Source organism: Anoplopoma fimbria, chromosome 21, assembly GCF_027596085.1.
Source record: "Anoplopoma fimbria isolate UVic2021 breed Golden Eagle Sablefish chromosome 21, Afim_UVic_2022, whole genome shotgun sequence".
Classification (NCBI taxonomy): domain Eukaryota; kingdom Metazoa; phylum Chordata; class Actinopteri; order Perciformes; family Anoplopomatidae; genus Anoplopoma; species Anoplopoma fimbria.
Genome location: NC_072469.1, coordinates 6698170 through 6722782, shown reverse-complemented (window position 1 = coordinate 6722782; position 24613 = coordinate 6698170). Strand labels below are relative to the sequence as shown.

The following is a 24613-nucleotide window of genomic DNA, read 5'->3' as shown; positions in this document are numbered from 1 at the left end:
TTTCAAACCACTTCATGTTTCAACAAATTATGACATATGAGCTCAAAGAGTTTGTTACCGCGGGGACAGATGCGTTTCATCTCAGAGTGACAGGTCCTAACGACAACTTGTCTGGGCCCATTTGCCTAATGGCACATTCTGGTTTGGAGAATAAAACCTCCTGTCAGACGGTCAAAACTAAGAGCAGTTCATTCTGCACAGACAGACACACAGAAATCCTCTGTTTCCTACACTAAAGTAGCTTTCAAATGAAGCTGCTGAATAAAGGGGTATATCTGAAGTGCAGCATGCATGATATAGGAGAGTGGAAGTGTCCTTGAATTTTATATGAAAGCTATTGTCTGCAATAAATACAGGGAACATCCAACACTTAAATAGTATCAAGTGAGCTGCTTCAGTTTTATGGCACTTAAAAACACAAAGAATACATTCACTGAGGGGACACGGGCAGCTCCTCTGGCTTTTAGGTCGCTAATTTGCCTTTTAGATCAGACCTTGTAGATGTAGAGCTATAAACATGGAGACATATGGACAAGCTCGTAACTCTCATATTGGACGGTTATGGCGATGTCATCTTGCATTACGCTGGTGGAGAAATCACATTCTCAATTTAAATGCATGGATCTGAAACTCTGACTACTGTTAGGGGGTTTTATTGTCTCGGGTGTCATCTACTGTACAGACTCCACATTGACCTGGAGTTAGGCGTTTCATCTCTAGAGGGTTTGGGCTGTGCCACTGATTGGGGATCAGTTTCTGCCGCCACGCGCTGCTGCCCAACACTTTGTGTTTCAGAGTCCCCCGTGGGGCTCCCACTTCATGTTGCGAGACGTTTTTCTGCCGCACTCTCCCCGACTCCTGGGGGCTCTAACAGTCTGCAAACTTCATTCATCACTGCTGCAGTCGGAGCCGAGCTGGGATTACGATGAGAGCTGATGGCTTTAATCAATATCAGGTCTGAGCAGAGACGAATCATGATGACGCACACTTGCGCATTTGATCAGGGCCAGCGCCATGGAAACATTAAAAAGGAATATGAAATTACAGACTGCTTGAACATTAAAATTAACATTATTCTATTATAAATCAGTCATTTCTGCTGAATTGAATGATGGCTGACGTAAATGCCAACGCTGCTTATTACATTTAGTTGTGTTCCTTTGCAAAAATACTGCACATTAATCAATTACAAAGAGACGTAACAATGATTAGAGTTGGGTGATAATTATGTCGATTTGTGGGTTCATCGCTACAAGCAACTCCTCTCACATGCAAGTAGCCAATGATCCATTGTCATATAAATATTGATCATAGTCAACCGGACATGAGAGGGGCGTGATTTGCTCACCGGTACGTTGTTGATCCGCATTCGGCTCAGGGTTCTCCTATAGTAGCTGAAGTCATTCTGAATGGCAGGATTTGTCATCTGCAATAAACAGACAAACAAACAGAGAAGCGTCTTAATAGAGAGACAGAGTTCCTCTCCATGTCTGTGGGTGGCACCGCCTGCAGCAAGACGTTCGTCTCTGGATCAAACACGCCATCGCCAAGACACAATGTTTTAGCCAACAAGGCAGAAACGTAGCTTTGGGGGGGGGAAAAAAATCCCATGAAAAAGGACACGGATACAATTACAGTTTTATTTGCTGAACCGGGTTTGAATCCTCTGACACTTATCCCCCTTTTACATCCACATCCCAGCTCATCCTGTCAGGAACAATTTGGTTATTTTGCTGCTACGGTCGGGGCTGTGCATCAGGATAGTTTGTGACAAGAGGGTCAGCAATTATGAGGCTGACAAAAAGGTATAAATGGTCTCATTAAGGAGAGGACAAATGTGGGCCTTCCATCTCATATTATTTAAACGTACAGCCTTCAGATTAACTCACAGCAGTCAGTTAACTTCCTACAAAAATTGGAATGTTCTGGTTTCACCGTGAAGCCAAACTGACCCTCAAACAGAAGCCGGCCAACCACAGCTATCCTCTTTCACACGTCACCACCAGTGAGAGCTCATCATGTGGTTAATTATCCTCATTCCTGTATGAGCCTGTCACATTCAAAGCTGCACTGGCAGCATGCTAATCCCGCTACAATGGACTGGTACTCAGTCTGTGTCCACTGTGTGCACCAGGAGAGACAGGCTTCTCCGTCAGGGAGGGGCTGCACGCCGCTCAGACACTTTAACTAGGTCAGAAGCCCGTGTATGGGTGTGAAAGATTGATGAATGGGCCTGGCATGCCACCTTGCACCCCCTACCTTCATGTTTTTTTATCTTGCCAGCCTGAGCAGTGGGCACTAATTGGGACGTCGGAGCAAAATCGCCTCGGGGTGTCGGGGGGGAGGGGGTGTTTTTTAAAGTTTTTGTATCTAAAAGAGCGAGGGTGCAAGGGAACCAGTTCACCCACTGTCTAACCAGATGAGTGCTCACACAATTATGTTTTTGACAATGGGCGTTCGACCGTCACCCGCGCCTCATTCCTGGTGTTTTTTGGGGGGGTTCTTCGAGTTCCCCCCCCTCCAGCATTTCTAGTAATCCTGCTACGTTATACAGAACTCGACTCAGGACTACAACAATTTGAAGACCTCTTTCCCTGCTGTAAGCCTCATTAGCCATTTCACTGACATCCACTGTGTTATAAACAGCAGAGCAGTATCGGGATTCTAATTAAATGCTAATCACTCGCCACCTGGCTGGTGTTTGAAATTGCAGAGCTAAAATCAATGCGAGGGCATCAGCAGCCTGTAGGGCGACTAGGAGCTCTGGTTCGTATCACAGGAGACTAGCACAGAGTTCATATCAACATCTAAAAGGTGAGTTTGGAGATTAAAAAAGGAGAAAGAGATGGTCGTACTTTAAGCTCATCAAAGCGCAGTGTGAAGTGCAGGATCTCGGCGAACTGCTTGGCCAGCGCCTGCTCCCGCTCCAGGTGCTGAGTGGGGTCTTCGTAAGTCTCGCTGGTCAAAGCTCCCAGCAGGCTGTGCAGCGCCGCCTCTGTGAACAAACAAGAGATATCAGAGTTAGAGGTGCAGTGCTGTCAGAGGTCAGCAACAGAAACATCAGCCTTTTTTTGTAGAAAACATATATTGTTTATGCTGTAGGGACCCAGATGAACCTTGAACCTGGCTGATGTGTGTTAAGTCTTCCAGGTCAGCAGTTAGAGAATAATGATATTTTTTCGTCCAAGCTTTCAGTTAACAGATGAAGTATCAGCTCTACATGCATAGATGCAAAAGGTCAAAGGAGAGAGGAAATACTGCACAAGTATTATATTATTATAATTCTAGCAGCAAGTAATCACAACTGAAAGGCTGGAACAACAAAATGTCATAAAGGAATTACCAGAAACAACAACGTTTTAACATCTAATGTAATGGCATTTTTTGCTATTTTATGGACAAAATGCTTATCGGTTAATCGGAAAAATAATCAATAGTTTAAATCGATAATCAAAATGATAACGTGCAGCCCAAACGCATAATTATTTGGCATAGAATGCATCCGTCAATATTGAAGTCAGTGTGTTGGACGGTTAATCCTAATTTTACAAGAAGAAAGAAAAGAAGTGCCAACATCCCAAAGACTAAAACTGCTGTTAAACCAGGTCTGCTGTTTATCTATATACATGTAAAGCAAGTTTTATTCATATAGTCCAAAATCACAAACGTGGGCTTTACACCCTTAATTCAGAGAAGGAAAAACTGAGGAGTAGCAACAGAGAGATCCTTCTTTCTACATGTAAGACGGATGAGGCCAAAGCACGGCTCCTAAAGTGGATCATAACACAGTTAGATGTGTGATCAGTGCTCTGCGGCCGCCAGCTGAAGCAGCCTGATTAGGACGGAGACAGATAATGGGGCAGCGGTGGTGTCCAAACTGCCCAGGGCCCAGTGCCAGTCTGGGAGGGAGGAGGGGGAGGGGGGGGGGCCGAGAGGCTTTCCTACTCAGATGCAGATGAGACACGGGACTAATTATCTCATTGGTATGAAATGGGGGGGGCTGGGTGAACGAGATTTCACTCAAGCAGGATTACACTCATTGTTTTGACAATAAGTAAATACAAAGCCTTGACATAGCAAACCCACGGACCGATAATGAAGCATGCGTGAGGAGCATCGGCAGAGAAATGAGGAAAAGAAGACAAGTGAGACGTGGTGAACAACTTCCACACTAGTCATATTCTTATACAAACAAATGTCTTCGAGTAAATAAAAGAAGAAGAAAACCTTGAAAGCCCTGAGGGAATTTTATATTTATAGATTCAGACGGTGTTCAGAATTCAGTCTAGACGCTGAAGAGAGGCTTTGATAATGACATAACCCAGACGTGCTCCACGTCTGATGCAATGAGCCTGCGTGGAACCAAATGAGCGCTTTGGGTGGATTTATTCAAAGTGTACTTTATATAATTCTTGTTGATTACATATGACGATGAGCATGTCAACATAACCTAGTAAAGGGCAGATTCAAACGGCGGTCTACTTAAGATAATCGTGAGGGGACTACTAGGAGACGGGCGGATCGCTGGCAGTGCAGTGCAGTAAATTGAGCACGTTTGCCATCCAGTAACGACTCCCATCTGCTCGGGGACGGCGTTTGCAGCGAAGCGGCTGATTAAAAATGGCCTTAGTGGTGCAGTTTTTTTAAACCCCCCGCCCCCTCTACGTCCCAGTCAAAACAGAAGTTAAGATGGAGCTGCTTTCAGGCCTTCAGAAACAAGCCACTCTAGTATGTCGGGAAGTCGGCGAAGGGCGGGGCGAGTGGGTGGGGGTGGGGGGGGATGTCTGATCTCATCAGGTCACGGCAGAGCAGGCAAGCAGAATGCGGGCACGTAGGCGCTTTACTCGCCGAGAGGGGAGGGTCAGAGAATGGCGGGACTTTAGTCTGGTCTGCAATGTCTGACTCTAAATCAGTAACAATAACAAATCAGCAAATCAATAACAGTAAAAAAAACAATAAGAAAACATCAATTTTAGGGCTGTAGCAAGAAAATGTGTATTGTTCTATAAACAACGGTAAATATGAGTGTCAATGCCAGAAACAGTTGGAGCGAGAAAACGGTTTCTTACATAACTGATTAGCTTTTAATCATCAAGTAAAAAAATGTAATTTTCAGCTTCTAAATGTGATAATTTTGCTGCTATTCTCTGTTTCATATTCCTGTATTCAAGTGAATTAGGTTTTGACTTTTGGTTAGACAAAATATGAAATATTTAAATAGAAAATAACACTTTCCTCAACCTAGTAGTTGGAGCAGGATAAATCTATTGCATCTCTTCATGTGATGTGCAAAGTTAATTAACTGGCCGATCATTACAAAACTAAACTTTTTATGTAAAACAAGAATCTCAGTAATTTATCAGTAAAAAATGTCTACTGGTTCTAGCTTAAATGTGACAATTTTGTGGCTATTCTCTATTACAGTACTTTTTTACTGTTTTGACAGACAAAACAAGCATTAACAAGATAACACCTTGGATTGTAGATGGTTTTGAAGTTACAAACTGAATATTGTTTCATCAGCAATGTTACATATAAATCACATTTTGTGTGTCAATACAATAACTAGTCGTTGGAGCAGGAGAAATCAATCCGCTCAATTTAAATGCAAAGCCAATTGCATAATCTTCCCTCCATAATATCTTCCATCCTTGGTATTGGTGCTCTGCAGATCCACCAGCGTGTAATAGAGGACTCTTGGCTTCATGCATATAAGCCGTCTGCGGATGCCATTAAGGCCCCTGAAGCCTAAAGTCAGGGGAGTAAAATAGAGCGGTGGCCTACTTTGTTACATAACAGCCATTGCCCACTGCTCCCATTGACTACCTACTCCACCGGGATTACAGGGCTGAGGGCGTCAAGGCATGGCGGGCTTCTACGCTCCTCCATCCCCCCCCGGCCCCTCTCAGCCCCAGGGTCATAAGAAGATCAGGGAGCAGTAAGCCTACCCCCCCCCCCCGTATCCATGCTAATTAAGCAAACTATAGCCCCATCCTACAGAGGTCAGTGCACAGTGCAGCGCAAGCAGCATGTTGAGAAATGCACGACTGTGGGGGTTTTCAAAGCATGTTTGTATAAGGCTGGGGTGCATGTTGTGTTTGTGTGTGTGTGTGTGTGTATGTGTGTGTATCTGTGTGTGTGTCGCATGTCTGTTGTGTGTGTGTGTCGCATGTCTGTTGACTTTTGCAGCTCAGCAGTCAATATTGCAGATGCACATGCAAACAATTAAGGTCATGTATGGAGGTTGTGTATATGTGGCCCCACTTTGAAAAGACCTTCAACATAAAGGACGTCTGCTTTGGTCCTTTGTAGTTTCACGTATGGCACTTTGTACTTAAAAATGATAAACTGCACTAAAACTGTTGACAGCTCCAATTATTGCACATTTGGATGTCACAGGAACGTTGCTTCTGTTTGAGCGAAACCTCACAGGACACCTGAGCTTGTTCCACTTGAAACTGTCCTACATAATAAAAGGTTCCTGTTGACGCAGAACAGGCAGACTCGTACCTAATCTCTGGGAGAACTCATAGAACTTCTTCAGTCTTCCCACCAGGGGAACCACAGCCGCCCACGCCTGCTCCTGTAACGCCTCATCGCTTGGATTCTGGATCGCCTGGAAATACAAACGCCCGAGAAAAAACAACATTAATTAAAATCTTACATTAGGTGAAAGTTTGTAAAAGTCTAAAACAATTTAAGGCCCCTATAACTGTGTGCAGTGACATGTCTAGCAGGACTGCATCGATCTTTCCCAGACTGTGTGGGAAAGTCCTGGAAATTTGAAAACTACAAGATTAAAGATGAAAAACATCTGGGGATTTGGAATGGTTGAGGTCTTAATATCTCTTGAAGCTTGTGGTTCAGGGGTACATTAGCAGCGACAAGCATAAGTCATGTAAATCTCAGAGGGAATTGTCTGCAGTTGAGTTGCAATGCAGGCAGTTATGATAAGCAGTAGAAAAGATGGCATCTTTGGTTCTGCTGTATCGTTTTTTGATGATGTTATGGTAGTCATCTTTTCAAAAGGAGAAAGTTCCATCTCTTACAGATAAAGGAGATGGAAACAAATATTCACTCTAAGAAGTTTAATAATCTGCTGAATTATTAGGTTAGAGAAGACTGCACCCTGCACCCTGCTGTTCACTGAAACAGCTGTTGTTTACTTTAGGTCTGTGTGAAACCAAAAATGAGATGCCAATACTTCTACAGTTGGATATTAAATGCAAAATGTCTCTAGTGTCAAGCTTCATTTATGGGCCAGAGCTTATAAACAGACTATTTTTACTCTCTTTTAAACCAATCTTTTTTGACTCAGTGGGTGATATGGTCAAGAGGACAGATGCAATCAATAAAGAAATGACTGAAAACAAACCTGATAAAAATAGTAACTCTAAATAAAGGCCCTTTAAATTCTCCCTATGACCTGAAGCAGCATCCCTTCAATGCCTTCTCTGCACAGCAGTCTGTCCTAACTCTGCAGCAGCTCTGTGTCCCGTCGGTCGGCGGTGGATATTTGTCTCAGCTGTACCTCTCTGATCTCCTGCCCCGCTCCCTTGTACGCCTGCAGCTCATCCAGGATGCCCTTAGCGTCCTTCAGCACCACGTCAACCTGCTCCCACACTTCTCGCTCTGCATCTGTGGGCTGGGCGTCTGCAGAGGACAACAAGAACAACAAGGTCAGCGGGGTGAATGTGACTGGTAGTAAATCCATATTCACACTTGGCTCATTAATACAGTAAAAGGCAGCCTTTAGGGACGCTTGCAAATCCTCCGATCTAATATAACGTCTAATATGCAACTTTTAATTATGCAAATGAAAAGTTCACTGAACTAATCTTTCCAGCGCCTTGTGTTTAGTTTTGACGCCACCCACTTTCCTGGCTGAGCAGAAGAAAATGGAGCAAGATAAGAGAAGAAAGAAAAAAAAAAAAAAAGGTTATACACACTCTCTGGGTGTAGAGAAGGTTCACTTCCAGAGTTGTTTTTTATTTATTTATTTCTGTTTGAGAGAAGTGGCAGTGAAGAACACGATGAACCTTACCCACCACCTGAAGCAAGAACACCTTGCCAAGTGTGATGACTGTTAACTCCTGCTGGCCTGCAGAAGAAGTGTTTAAAACAAAGCTTATATGTGTCTAAAACTCAGCTGATATCAACAGCAGTATTGTCTTTTCACTTCATATTGTATTTATTCTTTTTATCATTAATTTATTTAATTTTCAAAATCATCATTTATGTATTAGGTGTGAGCCTCGCTGAGGTATGATTTCAGGGTGTAACAGCATTCTGAAAAATGCAAATACAATGGGAAGACTGTGGTACATTTTGAGAAAAACTTTACAATATTATGCGTTGCATAAAAAGGTACTTGTTGGATATATAATTGCGATGTTCTTTTAATATAAAAATCACCTAGAAACAGTGGGAGCTGTATGAGGCATTGTTTTCTCAAAAAGGTATGACTGAGTCTCTGGGTTTGCCAAGTGTGAGAACACTTCAGTGCAGGATCAAGCCATGTTGAGGGGCCTTAGGCTATGCAGCAGCTGAACTTCAGTGCTTTATATTTGAGGAGGGGGCTCTGCTGCAACTCTGCCCTGATTGATATTCTGCACACATTCCATCGTGGAAGAGGCAGGTTGATGGAAAGTGCAGAAGCTCTAGTGGTAGATTTGATTCTCTTGCCGCTGGGAAGAACATAGAGTAAAAGATAAGTAGGGGGTGAAAAGACTTAAGAGTTTCAGAGTTGATAATGGTATGGTAAGATATTCATGTGATCGATATCGGGAGAGGGAGCCATTACTTGAAAAAGACTCACTTTCAAAATCCAGGAAAAAATTGGGCTCCTGTTCCAGATCTGTGCAAGTCAAGACTTTCAGTAGGTTCCCCATGTTACGATACCTGTAGAGGAAGAAGAGAGAAAGATCAGTTAATGGAGGAATGCGGCGGTGAAGTGTGCAGGTGGTGAAACACCGGCGTATCCATGACACCTCGCTCCCGCTGTGCCTCACTGCTCTGGTGCCTGTGTGGACCCAGTGGTGCCCCAGATGTGCCCGCTGCTCACAGACACCAGCGCTCCCCTTGGACCCCCCGCTCCCATGCGTGTTTCCTGTGCCAAGGCCAAACCAGATGTCACAACATAAAGCCCCCCAAAAATAGAAAAACTGAGATACGTTTTTTTTTCATGAGCGTTTATAGGCAGTTGTACGCAAAGTAATCCATTTCACAAGCCACCGCAGGGAAATCACATTTAATCACGTCTACACATGGAGCAGTGAGGTAGTTTGCACATAACAGGACACATCCAATTAAACTGTTGTAAAGGAAGTTGTCATGCAGAAACATTAAGAGGACCTGTTTATGAAGTCTAGAGTTTGTTTGTGAATTCGACCTTGTGTGCATTGAAATAACTTTGTGTTCTCTGCAGAAGCACAACGTCTTCAGGAAGAGCAATGCAGTGTCTTTGTCGGAGGAGCCGAGACATGACATCAATATTTAATAGGCCTTAGTAAAATAAGCACATATGGCACATGTGGTACAGCGATTAAAATTTATTGCAGGAGCACAGCACAGGGGTCTCAAGACTATAATATAATAATAAATATATGCATTCCATGAGTCATGTTAGACAACATTTAAGTGTAGGGAAATGAGAGTCTGACTGCAACAAATTAATGATTATAAAGCTGAAAAGACAAAAAAAAACAAAAAACTGGATATTATTTTGATAAATTATCATCCAATCTAATTAGTTTTTCAAGCAAAAAAGCAAAAACATTCTCGGGTTTCCACCTTTCAAATGTGAGAATTTGCTGCTTTTCTTTGACAAATGTGACAGTAAGACAACTGTGCCGGGGTCCAAGGCTGTTATTCAGCTGAAACAAGGAATATAAAGACAGATGTCTCACTCATTTCTTTATTTTCACAAGTTGTAGACAAAGGGTTAGGGTTCTATTAATCAATAATAGAAGAAAATGAAAATCACAATTTTCTAAGCTAAAGAGGCATTTCAATTGTTTTGTCTGACAAATCTTTATACTAGAGAGACTGAAGCCGGCCAGTGTTTGCCTCTTCTTGATAAATGCAGTTCATCGGTTATCAAAACAGTTAACTTCATGTTGATTAACTAATCAATAGATAGGAGAGTATGCAGGGAGAAGCACCAAAACCAAAGCAGAGTCTGAACTGCTTTGTACTTTAACAACAGACTCGTGGACTTTCACCCAGAAATGGTTAACCAACCAACAAACCACCGCTACACAACAGCTGAATGAACAAAGTGAGCTCCTCTCTCTCTCGTTCACACTTTAAAAACATCTTTTAACTAGATTTCATTAGTGTTTAGGTTGATCTTTGCTCAAAGTGGCTGTGCTTTATCAGTATACCTGTGTTGTAAATGAGACAGTGACTTGAGATGACGTGCAGGTCAAAGAAGAGGCTAATGACTGGTGTGATCAAGCTTTGGCAGTCATGCTGTGACTTTACTGTCACATCCATACCTTCCCCGCTGCGACGCATCTATACTCAACATTCACGTCAAGCTGTGATGTGAGCAGCTAGGGGTGGCAGCGCTGCAACGCTCTCTGCCCTGGCGGTCCTCTCAATTCCTAGAAAGCAGCGCGCCGATCATCAGACATATGACGAGTCAGAGATCTGCGGTAGTTTGAGGAGAAACAGCGGCAGGCTCCGTCAGCGGAGACCGATTTTAACCCTCGGTGACAGAGCGGAGACGGACAGGATGTACTCTGAGAGGGTGCACGCAGAATAATGACGGGGTTAAACTTCGGCTGGCAGATGTCATCTGAGATGAGTGACAGGTGAAGAGCCAAAGTGACTGAGTGAGAGGCCAGCGGTGACAGGGTAAATCATGTCCACACAGGTAATACTGGGAGACAGGGAGGTTCTGGGACAGAACAAAGTACACACTCAGCAGGCACGAGCAGAGGGGTCGGGTGGAGTGCTTTTAAAATGCATGAGATGCACCATCGGGGGTGGAGGGGGAGATGGAGGGTGACATGTCTTGCATCTTGAACAGTGGGTCATGTCCTTACTCTGACAGAGGAAATATTATTGATGCATGGCCAGTTTCCACACAACTCTTTGAGTACACAAAGATTTTTATAAAAGTACCTTTCATGTAAGCAGGTACTCGATTGACGCGTCTATTAATAGATGTTAGAGAAGCAAGAGACTCCTTTAACATGTTAATGCTTCCTCGGGTTCACTCTGCCTCACAACACACAGGGAAACTAAAACATCTGTTCTTCTGACTACAGCTGAAACAATGAATTGAAGGACAAAAGATTAATCCGCAACCATTTTAATCATCAAGTCATTTTCTAAGCAAAAAAGGCCCAAAATGTCTTATAGGACAGTAAAGTGGATATCTTGGGACTGTTGTTCAGACAGAACAATACATTTAAAAAGAGGCCACCTTGGACTGAAATTTTGAACTAGGAGACTAAGAAATTAATTGAAAAGCAAACTAGCAGATGAATAGGTCATAAAAATAAATGTTGAACGCATCCCTATTTTTGACTTTATGTGGTCCATCAATAAATCTTGACTATTAAAAATTTGGTGGGCACCTCCCTTTTGTTTTTTTCCAACCAGCGCAATTTACTCCAATTCAACCCGCAACAGTTTTCAAAAAACACTTAATGTCTGTCGTTTTTTTTTACGTTTATTTACTTCAAAAGCCGCCTTAACTACGGTTAGTCACTCCTTCGACCCAGTGACCACCTGCAAAGACCCACCTGCCTTGTCCAGCCTCGTCTCCTCTCCCTCCTCTAATGTGACCTGAATGTCTGACTGTGCCAGCGATGGCACCTCACTGGCTGTCGCAAAGCAGCACCTGATGCGGCCTCAGAAGAGATGCGAGCTGTCACTGACCCCACCCTGCCGGATGATGTGGGCACTGCCCATCATCGCCGGGCCTCTTCTGGTCCTCTACCGCCACCTTTCAGCCGCTCACAGACTGAGTATGAACGACCGGCCGGCTGGCTGGCTGGCACAGATGCCAGGACTCGCAGCGCTCCAACACTGGCAGCCTGGCAGGCCCAGCGCTGCTCCCTTGTTGCTGCTTGAAATAAGGTCATTTTAAGGACGGGGATTTGCGTGGATGCATTTCAACATCCACCACAGAATCCTCAAGTGCACCAGAAAAAGAGCAGATTAATTTTGTACATTTTACAGCTTTTATACTCCTACTCTTTCATTCAAATGTCATCCTGAGAATCATTTCTCAATTGTTTCAACAACAAACCTCCCTTTAAAGATGACAATATGTGTTGATAGCTGAGTAACTGGTTGCTTAGCGATAGCGTAGTAAGTGAGAGGATGAAGTGCTGGCTGAGGGTACACAGACACACTGAGGAATAGAAGCCCCCCCCTCCCTCCCTCCCTCCCTCAGTGGCTGTAGTAGAACCAAGGAGTGCTGGCATGTCCGGGGCACCACAGAGAGCCCGACGACAGCCTTGTTGTTGTTTTGAACCCCCCCACTGAGCCATCGCGTGCTCGCAGCGAGGGAGGGAGGGCTGCTTCTAAGGCCAGGGGCAGAATCTGACAAGCAGGAGCCCGCGCAGCTCTCCTATTGGCTGAGCTGATCTACCCAACAGCTCCCTGTATCCATGGAGTCAAAAAAATTTGGGGTGCCATTGAAAACATTGCAGCAGCCAATGAGAGGCGAGCTCCGGTTGAGGAGCGAGTACAGTAGTAGTAGGCATGAAAGTACATGCATATATTAATACAGATGAGGTAATGCACCAAAAACAGCGGATTAGTAGGGGGGTGAAGTTAACTGGAGACGATGGAGAAATGTTTAATTCCACTACTGGGCACTTATTGGTTTAATGTGATTTTTTTTGTGCAGCTCAGCAAATTCACATCTTTAATATCATTTTTTTTTATAAAAAAATATGAAAAATAAACATCATATGCTGATAAAAATGAACAAATTAATGGAGCTGAATATTATGATACAATTTGTCACTTTGCTATGAAAAATATAAAAAAAATATAACAAAAAATATTCGATTCATACTAGCAAAATTCAAGCTCCCAAATATTTGCAGATTGCAGATGGTGCAAAGAGGTTTGGGCTTATTTTGGGTGAAGACACCAAAACAGTGCCACGCCCATGCAGCAGCCTGACCTCTGGATGGCACTGGCTTTTAACGTCTCCCAGCTTTGTGCCTGCCCTTTCATAAGCACACCGAGAAGCAGGGCACAGCTGAAACCAAGCACTGCGGCAATGTCCAGCAAAAGGGAAAAAAAAAAAAAAAAAAACAGCTCGGGGCTGATGGCTTACTAATGTAAGCGAGGGATAGTGCTGACATTCCACTACTCGGCTGCAGCATGAGGATCCACGTGCCCTGCTGCTTTACTATGGAGGAAAAACAACGCCCTCCCCTCCCCGACCGGGCGCAGACACAGCGCGGAGCGTCACGTGGGCCCCGCCGTGGAGAGGCTGAGACAGAGCCTGCCTGGGGTGTGGAGGGAGGGGGGGGAGAGGAGGGAGGGAGGGGGGATGGGGAGAGCCAGCAGGGGGTATGTGTGTTTATGTCTGAGATCACTAGATGTGGGTCTAGAAAGAAAAGAAAAAAATGCATTATCTCATTTTCTGTCTGTGTCAAAAAATTGCAATAAATAGTAATGTAGGTGAGGATGCTGAATGATGTTGTGGCGTGCGGGAGGGGAGGGATTGCGAGGCGTCACACTGCAGCAGAGCCAGGCAGCTTTAAACTTGACCTAGATTCCCCGGGTGACACGCCACATCGCATTAGCCCACTCGGCCAGACCCGGACCCGCCGGAGCTCACTGACACTGGCCCGAGTCGACAGGCAGAAAAATGGGGAGCACTTCCCAAATGGGGATGGCATGCGTCCCTTCTTCCCGCCCCTGATCCTCCTCCCACCTCACCCCCCACCCCCAACTCGACTTCTCCCCACCCCCCCCCAGACCATCGCCTGCCAATCCTACCCAGCTGACTAAAAATGGCTTAGGGGGCACATGGCGGTGAGGAAGGAAGGGGCGTCTGCCATTTGTTTGTTTATGGGGCTGGGTGAACCTGATGACCATGTAGCCACGCCCTCTGTTTTGTTGCAAACATCAACTAATGCCCCCCTCACCCAGATTTTCGCAATTGAAAACAAACCTCACAGGGCGATTGAATCATGCCAACTGACGGCGATACATCAGTTGTCATCCAGTATCAGCTGCAGCCCCACAGGCAGATAAAAAGATTCCCTCCCCAAAAAAACAAACAAACAAACTCCTGCATCAAATCAGTGCAGCCGCGAAGAAACCCAATCAGCACAAAATGGATAAGAACAAATGAAACCGGTAGTTTGAGAAGCAGAGAAGCAGATCAGAGGAGGATGAAAGTGGGAGCGCCTCATCCTCGGCTTAGCCCCCTCGCTTTGGACGGCACCTGATGAAAGTTGGAAACCATGGCAACAGGCACATACACAAGAGTCAGCTAAAACGCCGGCTCCATTGAAATGGAGCTCTGTGAAGAGGCTCTCAGCGCCGCTCTTCAGTCACATGCAACACTTTATACCATCAAAACACACAGACGGATGCTGACAGCCCCGGATTGGTGGTAATATTTTAGATCAATGAATTGAAATGGGGGGGAGGACGACGACGACGACGACGACGACACAGCAAGTCGACTTTTTCCTCAGACACCACAGGGGCCTTGTATGATCATCTCTAGTGAAGATGCTGCTCTTTATCCAAAAGAAAGCTGGAGATACTTTCTGACGGGTACATCTAAAGAGTCATAAAGAGTGTTCGTAGGAACTCTACCCCAAATCCAGCACTTTGATTCTCTGCTCCATCCGCTGAACATCTGGCTCAGGAGGAAACCCTCCCCACCCTGCCCTTGAGAGTCCTCTGACTCCTTCCTAGGATGTGTTGTGAAGTCATTAAGGGGGGCATATTGACTCACTGTCGTCGGTCTGATCAGCACCTCCCTCAGGGCGGCTGCCTCCTAAAAGCCATTCAAACACCAAAGCCATTCTTCTTCTATAACAGCCCCTAAACCATAATTACACATCTGACCTTCTGACTGACTCAACGATGTCACTGCCTCCCTAAATTCTCCCTCTGTTGACAGAGGGGGAATTAAGGATGAGCATTTAGGGGGGCATGGTGCCTCCCATAAGTAGGTGTTGAGCCAAATCAAAGCCTGATTTAAATTGAACAAAACACAGTGGAGCATCTCCTTAAATATAATTTTCCCTGCACAATATTACCCTAACAGGATTTTGGGTGGGGCCCAGTGGAGGGTTTTGGATGCAAGTGTCAGATAAAAGAGTACCAGAATCTTCATTCAGAAAGAGAGCAGTGCCATCTGGAGGATGAGAACGGTTATGCACACACGGAGTGAACGTTGGGGAAAGACCACTCCCAAACCCTTGTTATCATCACACGCCAGCTTCAGGACTGCTTCTGCCGAAATGTACAAATTCAAATTACAAATGGCAGCCGTTACAGTGAAATGTCTGTGCAGAGAAATATCACTTGCTGCAGAATATAGTAGCAAAGAAAAAAAAAAAAAAATCCAACTCAAGGGGATATGTCAGTTTCTTGTGATGAGAAGCAGCACTGATGCGTGATGCGAGAGCACCATCCAGTGTTCACATGCAGCCATTTCAGGGAAAAAAACATAGAATAGAATGAACATGACATTTCTGCAGACCATAATGTTATTGCCATGTTTCATACTCATCTGCCCGACATTAAGGCTTTGTAACACGTCGGTCTGCAGAGGAATGACAGCAGCCTGATGTGCTTCCTTAAAGGGAAAACCTGGGCAGGAAGTAATACAGTGTCAGCCCTCCAGGGGCGTAAATAATAGATAACCGAGGAGAGGCTGGGAGCTTTTAGCTGATATAACAAGCCACTCTACGTATTACACCCACTCAGACATACCATCTCAAATTACCTGCTCAGCGGTCGAGGTCGAGAGGGGCCGGATCATCTTCCACATGCTGAGTCATGAGTGGAGCAACGGATATTTCCACACCATTTTAATCAAGCCTTCTAAATAATAGGTAAATTGAGTGAATTGCTAGAAACATACAACTTTTTTTTGCGTTGTATTTAATGGCAGACTTGCAGATATGGTCATAGACAATAACAGACAAGGGAGAGAGTTGGGGAAACCGTAAGTCTAGAGCTATAAATCTAACAAACGTCAAAAAGCCACCATCTGCACAGGTATAGAAGTACCACGCTTCACCAGCTGGGGGCACTATTGACCCAATTATGATCACAGCAACAAGAGAGAGAAGAACAGCTTCACCTCAGCTACTGTGCCACACCTCCCCCTGGCTTAGCGAGTCTAATCCATCCTGTGTATATATTCACACAACACTGGGCCTGCTGCATTACCTCGGCTCCATTCTCCATTTGTAATGCAGTACATCTTACTGCTCCTCTGTACTGCCACGGGGTTGTGTACTGCATGCTAACTAAAATAGCTTGCCATTCAGGCTATTTTTGTGAATAAATTTGAATCCTACTAGGGCGCCACGGCAGCTTGCATTAGCCTCCACACACACACAGACACAGACACAGACACACACACCTCTCACTGACTTAGTGATCCTATATACTGAACCACCTGAGGCTTAGCTGTCAAAACGGTGCAGCATTCCAGCACCAGAGCTTAGCCAATCGTATGATGGCTGTGTGTGTCATGGTAACAATCTCCAAGGAGACACGGAGGAAAATACAACAGGGATGGCTCGACATGCAAGCAGGGGGGGGAAAATGATGGGAGGTGAATAAAGACAACCTGAGAGCAAAAAATAATAATATCCTTGTCATGTGAGCAGGAAACATAAAATAGAAACATGCAGTAAAACTACACATTGCTAAAATATACGGGTCTAAAATGAGAGTAAAACCACTTAAAGTCAAAAGGTAACCTACTATTAAATAAAAACATGTAAAATGTAGTCCAACAAGAAGTGAGTCTCCTGTCAGAGCTACCAGAGTGCTGTGTGAGCGGTGACCCTGCGCCCTGTAGTTACATAAACACTCTGGCCTCGAGGGGGGACAGGAAGCTGGGAGAACATACATTACTCAACTCCTTTTCATGGCCCACAATGCACTTCATTTCCTGAGCAGCCATAACACATACACCCACAGCACGGCACGGCACGGCACGGCACATTGAGACTATAATGGGTATACCACAGGCGTTCTTACATAATGACATGTCTACTTTGTTTCGGTGCACCACAGCTACTCCTACGGTTCTTTGATCATGTTTAAACATCAGATAAAGAGATGATTGACAATAAAAGTTGTGATTTTATTAACATGGCCGATACGTAAGGAGTGTTTCTATGAAAGTGTGCGTCTTTTTTCTCAACACGACAACCTGAAGAGAAACCGTCTTGAAGGGATTTTACAGGTTTACAGGAGTGTAAGAGTCACAGGAAGGGCAGTTCTGGCGAGGTTTGAATCAACGCCAGCTGGGGCACAATGTCCATAGAGAGCGATGTGATGTTACATTCAAACTAAAGCCGACAGTGTCCCAGTTTAAAAAAACCTGACCTGTATCTATTTTTCTAGTGTATTTAGAACTATATTTGGATATATTTGGATTTCTTTCCACCAACCAATATATCGTTTTTCAGCCTACCTATGCTGAGCCCACACTTGAATGGAAAACTCCCCCAGTGGAAAGAAAGCTGGGTTGCTGAATGAATAGAGGCATTTTTCTAAGTGGCAGTAGAGTCAAAGTCCTTCAGTGTGCACTATGACCCGAATTAGCTTGGAACAATGGGAGAAATGCAGACTTAGCGTAACGTACAATATTTTTGTTTTTCCTCAACAACCTCTTTGAAACGTAACCTTAATTTAAATTAGGAACAGATCTGGGTTATGTCCTTGAATAGAAATAAATACACAGCAAATATGTAGATGGTAATCTGGGGTGGAGAATGAAAGCCTATTTTATAACAATAGTTAACTGGTGAATACAATGCAGACATGCAGCTTATAGACTTTGAACGGGGTAGGTTCACATTTATGTAACTGTTAAATCAGATATCTTAAGATTTTGGATATTTCCCCCCATTTAATGACATTCAATCCACCAAACAATTAAACAAGACTTCATAATGAAAATATTAATTAGTTGCAGCCCTAAAACAATCCTTCAAGAACAAGCTACAATCCTGAAAGTGTGACTTGGTGCAAAGACTTACCAGCAGTGGAGCTCTGAGACGGTCAGTCAGGAGCAGGGAAGCCCAGCCTGGCAGGTGGCCCCGGGTCACAGTCCTCCACCAGAGGTCAGCCTCTGAAACACGAGTCAACAGGAAGAAAACATGGATGACAATCTGGGGCCTGAAGAGAAGCAGATTTCGGGGTCTTTTGCAAAAAATTAGGTCAAACTGTGGCATCCTTATGCAAATAAAACACTTCATTCTTTGTCTCAAGTACCTGAAAGACTGCTTCTTTTTGTGCATTATCAGTGGAACAAATTACACTTGGATCACACAACTGGGTGCTCCCTTCACAGATACAGGTCACACCTCTGACAAAACACTGCCTGTGAAAACACTCATACCATCTCAATGTCGGTTCCCTTTAAACTAGGGGTTAACACAACAAAATCACACAAAAAAGGGAACTGCAGATATCAGGTTAAGAATGCAATAACAGAGTGGTTCTTATGTCCCACCTTTCATGTGAAACATTGGACTAATTGCAGAGTTTTTTTAGAACATTGAACAAATAGGCGCACATAAAAAAAAAAAAAAACACACCGCTTCCTATTGTGTAACACTTCCTCTGATTCATTTCAGCTTTTGTTCCTGTGTGAACGCTTCAACACAGATGACTCAAATCCAGCTCACGTTCATGACTTTTCATTCAACTAAAGCTTAGGATTTTTTGAAAAGTTAGCAGACACATTTTATCTAAACACATCTAGTTACCGGACAAAGCAAGAGTCTGCTCGGTTTCACACATTCTCTGTAAGCCACAAGCTCGTTTCACAAGTCGTTCACATGACCTGATTGAGAGAATAAGCTCAGCAGACTGAGACTGTTAGGACCCAGGCACTGCTCTCTTCACCAGGCTGCATACGAATGCAATGCATTAGAACTGGTGTTGGTCACGCATGAATGTGATCAGACTTAAAACCCTGAAACTTGAAACACCCACAAGAACGCTGAGAGCTGAGGGAGAGATGGTTGGGGACGCAAACACCATCAAACAAGACACTGTGAAAAGGGACAAACTAAAAAAGGTAAAAGAGAGAAGTAGGCTACATTCTGAAATAACAACGAGACATTCGTCTGAACCTAAATAAAACTTCTTGTCGCTCGTTCCAACGGGGCGTTTCCTTCATGCAAACTGACCACGACTTGCCCCTAATGCATTACAGCTGACATGTCACAGGGGACATTCTGGGTGACATCTGTGTCAGGGCATCATGGGAGTCAGCTATGCATCATGCCTACAGCTGGGGGCCACAACATCAGGCCAAATCCTCCCTTGAATGAGCACATGAGGTTATAGGGGTTACAGTCCATTAGTATTTCAAGAGGAAACTAAAGGGACTTTGTTTGTTTTCTCCATGAAATTAACTCAACAAACACAGGCAAGATTATCAGAACCATGGAGTCATGAGCATTAAAATAACAAGTGTGTTGCGTTCGTAATCTGCACCTACTTCAAGCTGGAAAAGGTTTAAAATTGGTACGAAATCTTGGGCATTCAGTGAACGATTATAATTTGGATTATTTTCAGAATTTGTCCTCATTTAATACCAGAGTTTTGGCACCTACTCCAAAACGGTATATTGTGAGAATCCCTTCTTTGTTTACCTTGTCTGTTAAAGAAAGAAAGTCAAAAAAAATGTGGTCAAAACATAAACTAGATTAATAAAGAAATTTGAGTAATAAAAATAACAATACCTAACGAGGTGTTTTTGCTTATTCAAACAAAACTTTACAGCTTTGTTAGCGGCTCTGTGAGACTGCACTTTGAGCTCAATGCTAACGTCGGCATGCCAACATGCTGAATTATTAGCCCTCCATCTCCAGAAAAGTGAGGAAAATGCTGTGAGTAATTCCTTTCCACAATCTTAAGCTAAATGTTTTATTATAAGTATTAACAAGGCTGTGGCAAATGACCAACATCATCACTACTTCAGGTTTGTGGCTTCTCTGCTAATAATAGGAACTCCGTCATCTACTTCAGTGCTGCTGCGTTTAAAGACCCACATGATGAGATCATACTGAAGTGTGTGTGTGTGTGTGTGTGTGTGTGTGTGTGTGTGTGTGTGTGTGTGTGTGTGTGTGTGTGTGTGTGTGTGTGTGTGTGTGTCGTCACAAGATGAGTTCTCTGTCTTAACAAAAACTTGAAACAAGTCGTTTAAATAAGGACCATGTCATGGAAGGAGATGAGTAATGCCGGTAAATCTGAATTTTAATACCCTTAAGAAAAAAAAATCTTTTAAAAAAAATCAAAAAAAATCACACATCAATACTTCAGTTCAGTGAACTCCACACAGCATGCTCTTGTTTACCAACACAACCGGTGTGATATTGCTTTTTTCCCACATGATCAGAGGCAATAAAACAAACACTGCTCAGTGTAGTTTTTCTCTGAACCAAACGCTCACTTCTCGCCGTTTCAAAGACTTATTTCTCTGCTTGGATTTGTGATTTCCAGAGACGTGTACAGTAGCTACATACCAGAACTGGATTTGAATATTTTTGTGTACAAGAGCTGTTTTATGAGGCTGCAACACCTCAACAACGCTGCTATTAAGAGGGAGAAAAACAGCTCAGGGTGGCAAAGAAGCATTTAAACCGGTGCTTTTACATCTTTAGTTTGTAGCAGCAATAACTCAACATACCATGTACACTTTGTTTGGTTTTAATTAACTCCACCACATGAAGGGGTCAATAACTGTGGGTCAACATGTGTGGGCCTGCTGTACTCTGTGTGTGCTACAGAGGAGTGCTGACTCTGAATATAAAGCAGGCCACTCTGGAATCAATAGGATCTATACTGAATGTGGTGCATGTCCATTTGTCACACACATGCAGAAAACACTCACTCACCAGGTTATTTAGCCTAACCTCATCGGTGTAAATGGGGTGGACAAAATATCAGAAACACCAAGATCTACACCGTCCAAAACGACCACACAGTTAACAATCAGGGACTTATTGCAGAACTGTTGTATTAGAATGTAAGAGTACTTCATAAACTGGAAACTGAGTTCAGCACACCATGAAATTTATTATAAATCTAGATTTGGATCATTCAATTCATTTCAGATTAAATTTTCTATAAAAAAAAAAAATGTATAGATCAGAAACTGGAGTTAGATCCAGCATGACATATTTAGAAAGCCCATTTAAACATTTGTAAATGTGATATCAAAGCTGAGATAGCCCATAATGTGATTTATTTTTTCCCTCAGTTAATCATCCTTTGCGGTGTTTCAACACCACTGAATTAAACTTCCATTTAAAAAAAATAAAACTCAAGTTGCCGTGACAACTTGTATTCCCCCGTCTCTGCTGTGGAGCGGGAGCTGAGAGCCGTGGAGGAAAACATCTATCGACTGAGTTACTGAAGCCCACAGAGCACGGCCGAGACTCATCATTAAGAGAAACCTCCACAGGTCACATGGAGATCAGCTCCAACTGAAATGTCACAACAAATGACTTGTTGAGGACTCAGGCATCTCAGCTGGGTTCAAAAATGGTTCACGCTTTGCCGTGCAACCACAGTACAAATAACTTCCATAGTCAAATTTTGCTAGGGTTGTTATAGTAACATTTCAAATAAAATAAAAAAACAATAAAAAAAAGATAAAAGAATGAGTGTGCCGTCAATGTAAAAGGCATGTTTGTGGGGATTATTGGGCAAGTTCTCCTCCTTTGGTCCAGGGTTCTACAGCTTTGACTTTGAGAACTAGCATAATAAATGAAACCACATAAATATGCCTATAGGACATACTTTCATACATCTATTCCAAAATCTAGACATGATTTAATGAATGCACGGGCAGTTGGCTAAAAAAAAAGTAGGACCGGTTGTTATATTTTACAGTTATAACAGCATGTGAGGACGGTGGTTTGGTGCGGGGGCAGCCCGGCAACAGTTTCATGCAAAAGCTGAATTTCTAGCATGCTGATCTGCCATCTGTGGCGACACCCCGCTCTGTGTGTCCACTGACATGAATGCGGCCACATGAGGATCTCATTCCTGCCTGGTTTAACATACTATAATTAAAACGTCACCATGTTTTTTTGAGATTTGATCATGTTAATGAATTGCAATGCAGTAAAACTATCAAATAGTTGCTTAACTGCTGTCAAAAAGGAGAAAAATCTGCAGCAGATCCTGGTCTTTACTGTTTCTTCTGTAGATTTTCTCAGATTTGAGCCTGGAGGGGTTTTTCTGTGCGTGTGTGTGTGTGTGAAAGGTGTGGGGGTGGGGGCACACAAAGTGACAGCTTGTTTTCCCTTTGAGTGGGTTATTCATAGCATTATGTTGAGATTTTTCTATGCAAAAAGTCCACTTTGCTTTTGTACCACATTTGCTCTGAAGATGCTGCTGCAACAAATGAAAGCATCCTGTTGGTGGCCTGCAGGAGAAAGAAAAAAACCACAAAAAGATACTCTCTCTTCTTATTATGTGCATGCTTAGGAGATAAGCCAACATCACAGGACGGATGTGAGAAACTTGAGAGGAATGCTCGAGTCTACCAGCACAGCCAGCGCTGCAGATCAGAAGCTGGCACACACACGCACACACACACACACACACACACACACACACACACACACACACTGACTCATACACATCAAAGGTAGAGAACTCGCCACCGCCAAAGGCTGCAAACACTAACCACCACGGCTAGGACCTCCACTGCCAGCCCGTCTTTCTCTGCTTATTTAACAGCAAAGCTAACAGCGTGCTTTAACCAACAAACTGTTATATTAATCTGAACAGCATGGACACATCATATAAAAAAGGTAGATAAAAACTGATGCAGTCATTAAAACCAGGTACAACTTTTAAAAGCAAATTAAATCAAGACATTGTTTGTGATATCTGCTCTCTAATAATCCAGCCGTGTGAGGAAAACGGGCAGGCCTACTTGGGGGGGCACAGTCAGCCTTTCCTAGCGGGTGACTCATGTAATGTCATCTTTTCAACTCTGATCTGCTCATGAACAAGAGCAGACATGCAGTAGCAATGGAAGAGGGAGTGTGTGTAGTCAAGAGGCAAACGAGATCACTCCAGTAGCCGAGACACGTTGCATGAAGACTCTGATTAGTGTGTTCATTTTCAAATGGCGCCATTTCCACACCACCAAACAAAGTATTGCATTTGTAAGTAAAGTGTATTTAAAGCAACAATATTAAGTGTTTTAGCAACTAAACAGTGCTAAAAGTCACAAACTCCCCAAGTCAGGATAATGGTGTTAGAGAAGAATGCTGACCGGGCCAAAACGCTAAGAGGAAAATGAATCCAAATAACTGAACAAACAGCAGAATGTCACAGAAAGGGATCAATACAGCTCTATTCTGCATAAAGCTAATGCAGCAGCACCTGACCTAGCATGTTGCCTGCAGTTTGTGAGGAACACAGGGGGAGTGGACGCAATAATGTTAGCACTTACAGTATGATGCAAACAGATTTCTAAATCGGAAAATAAAGTTTTTGGCGAGGGCCCGGTGTCAGAGAAGGTGTTGGTTCAAGTCAGTGGTTGTTTTCTGAAGCTGCTGAGGATTGCGTTTGCATTGCACAAGTGCTCATGTTACAAGCTGCATGAGTGCTAAATAAAAAGGGAGCTTGAACGGTTCAATAATACATTCTCATTCTGGATCATTTTCCATTTTAAAAAGACAAAAGTTTTCACGCAGCTGACAGTATTAAAAGTATTAAAGTCTTTTTCATCATCGTTGATATGTCGGCTGCCTGAAATGTCACAACAACACAGCAAAAAACCCACACTTTGGTGCATTAACTGTTACAACAATGACTCAACCAGACAAGATGCTTTAGCGCGATTGGATCCACTTGGTGCCGGAAATACAATAAATAGTCAGACTGTCAGAGGGAGACAGTCAACCTCATACCGAGAATAACTGTAGTAACCCAACCTGAAGCCAGCAGCTCGCTCACACTGGGTGTGTTCAAGGGAGAGAGGGGGGGGATGTGGACCCTTTGGCGACTTTGTGATATTCCAACGAAGCCTACAATATTCTTAATGAGATACTGTCCAATTGGTTTTACTCTAATTTATGGACAGTTTACATATAAATTATAATAATAATAATGGATTTTATTTCTATAGCACACTTTAAAATACAAAGAAATCTCAAGGTGCTGCACAGGGTAGAACAATCACAATAATCAAATATAAGAATAAAGCGCTAAAAAACAAACAAAAAAATAAAATAAGAATTTAAATAAATGAATTAATTTAATCATAATGAAATCTAAGAATATCTATTAAAACTGAACAACCACCCAAACACAAGCAATCTAAATTACCAGAGAAGGCAGAGAGGAACAGGTGAGTTTTAAGATTTGATTTAAAAGCGGTGAG

General features: G+C 43.3%; 1 protein-coding gene across 1 annotated transcript in view; it reads right to left on the bottom strand.

Annotated features, from left to right (window-relative positions):
* The window catches only part of fam49bb (family with sequence similarity 49 member Bb), a 32003-nt gene that overhangs the window by 4622 nt on the left and 2768 nt on the right, over nucleotides 1-24613 (bottom strand). Inside the window, exons 2-7 of the mRNA XM_054623120.1 lie at nucleotides 18231-18322; nucleotides 8819-8901; nucleotides 7532-7653; nucleotides 6511-6616; nucleotides 2856-2995; nucleotides 1349-1426 (exon numbers count right to left, since the gene is read on the bottom strand). Coding sequence (XP_054479095.1) covers nucleotides 1349-1426; nucleotides 2856-2995; nucleotides 6511-6616; nucleotides 7532-7653; nucleotides 8819-8891 — 519 coding nt within the window. The 5' untranslated portion in view covers nucleotides 8892-8901; nucleotides 18231-18322. The remainder of the gene's footprint in view (nucleotides 1-1348; nucleotides 1427-2855; nucleotides 2996-6510; nucleotides 6617-7531; nucleotides 7654-8818; nucleotides 8902-18230; nucleotides 18323-24613) is intronic.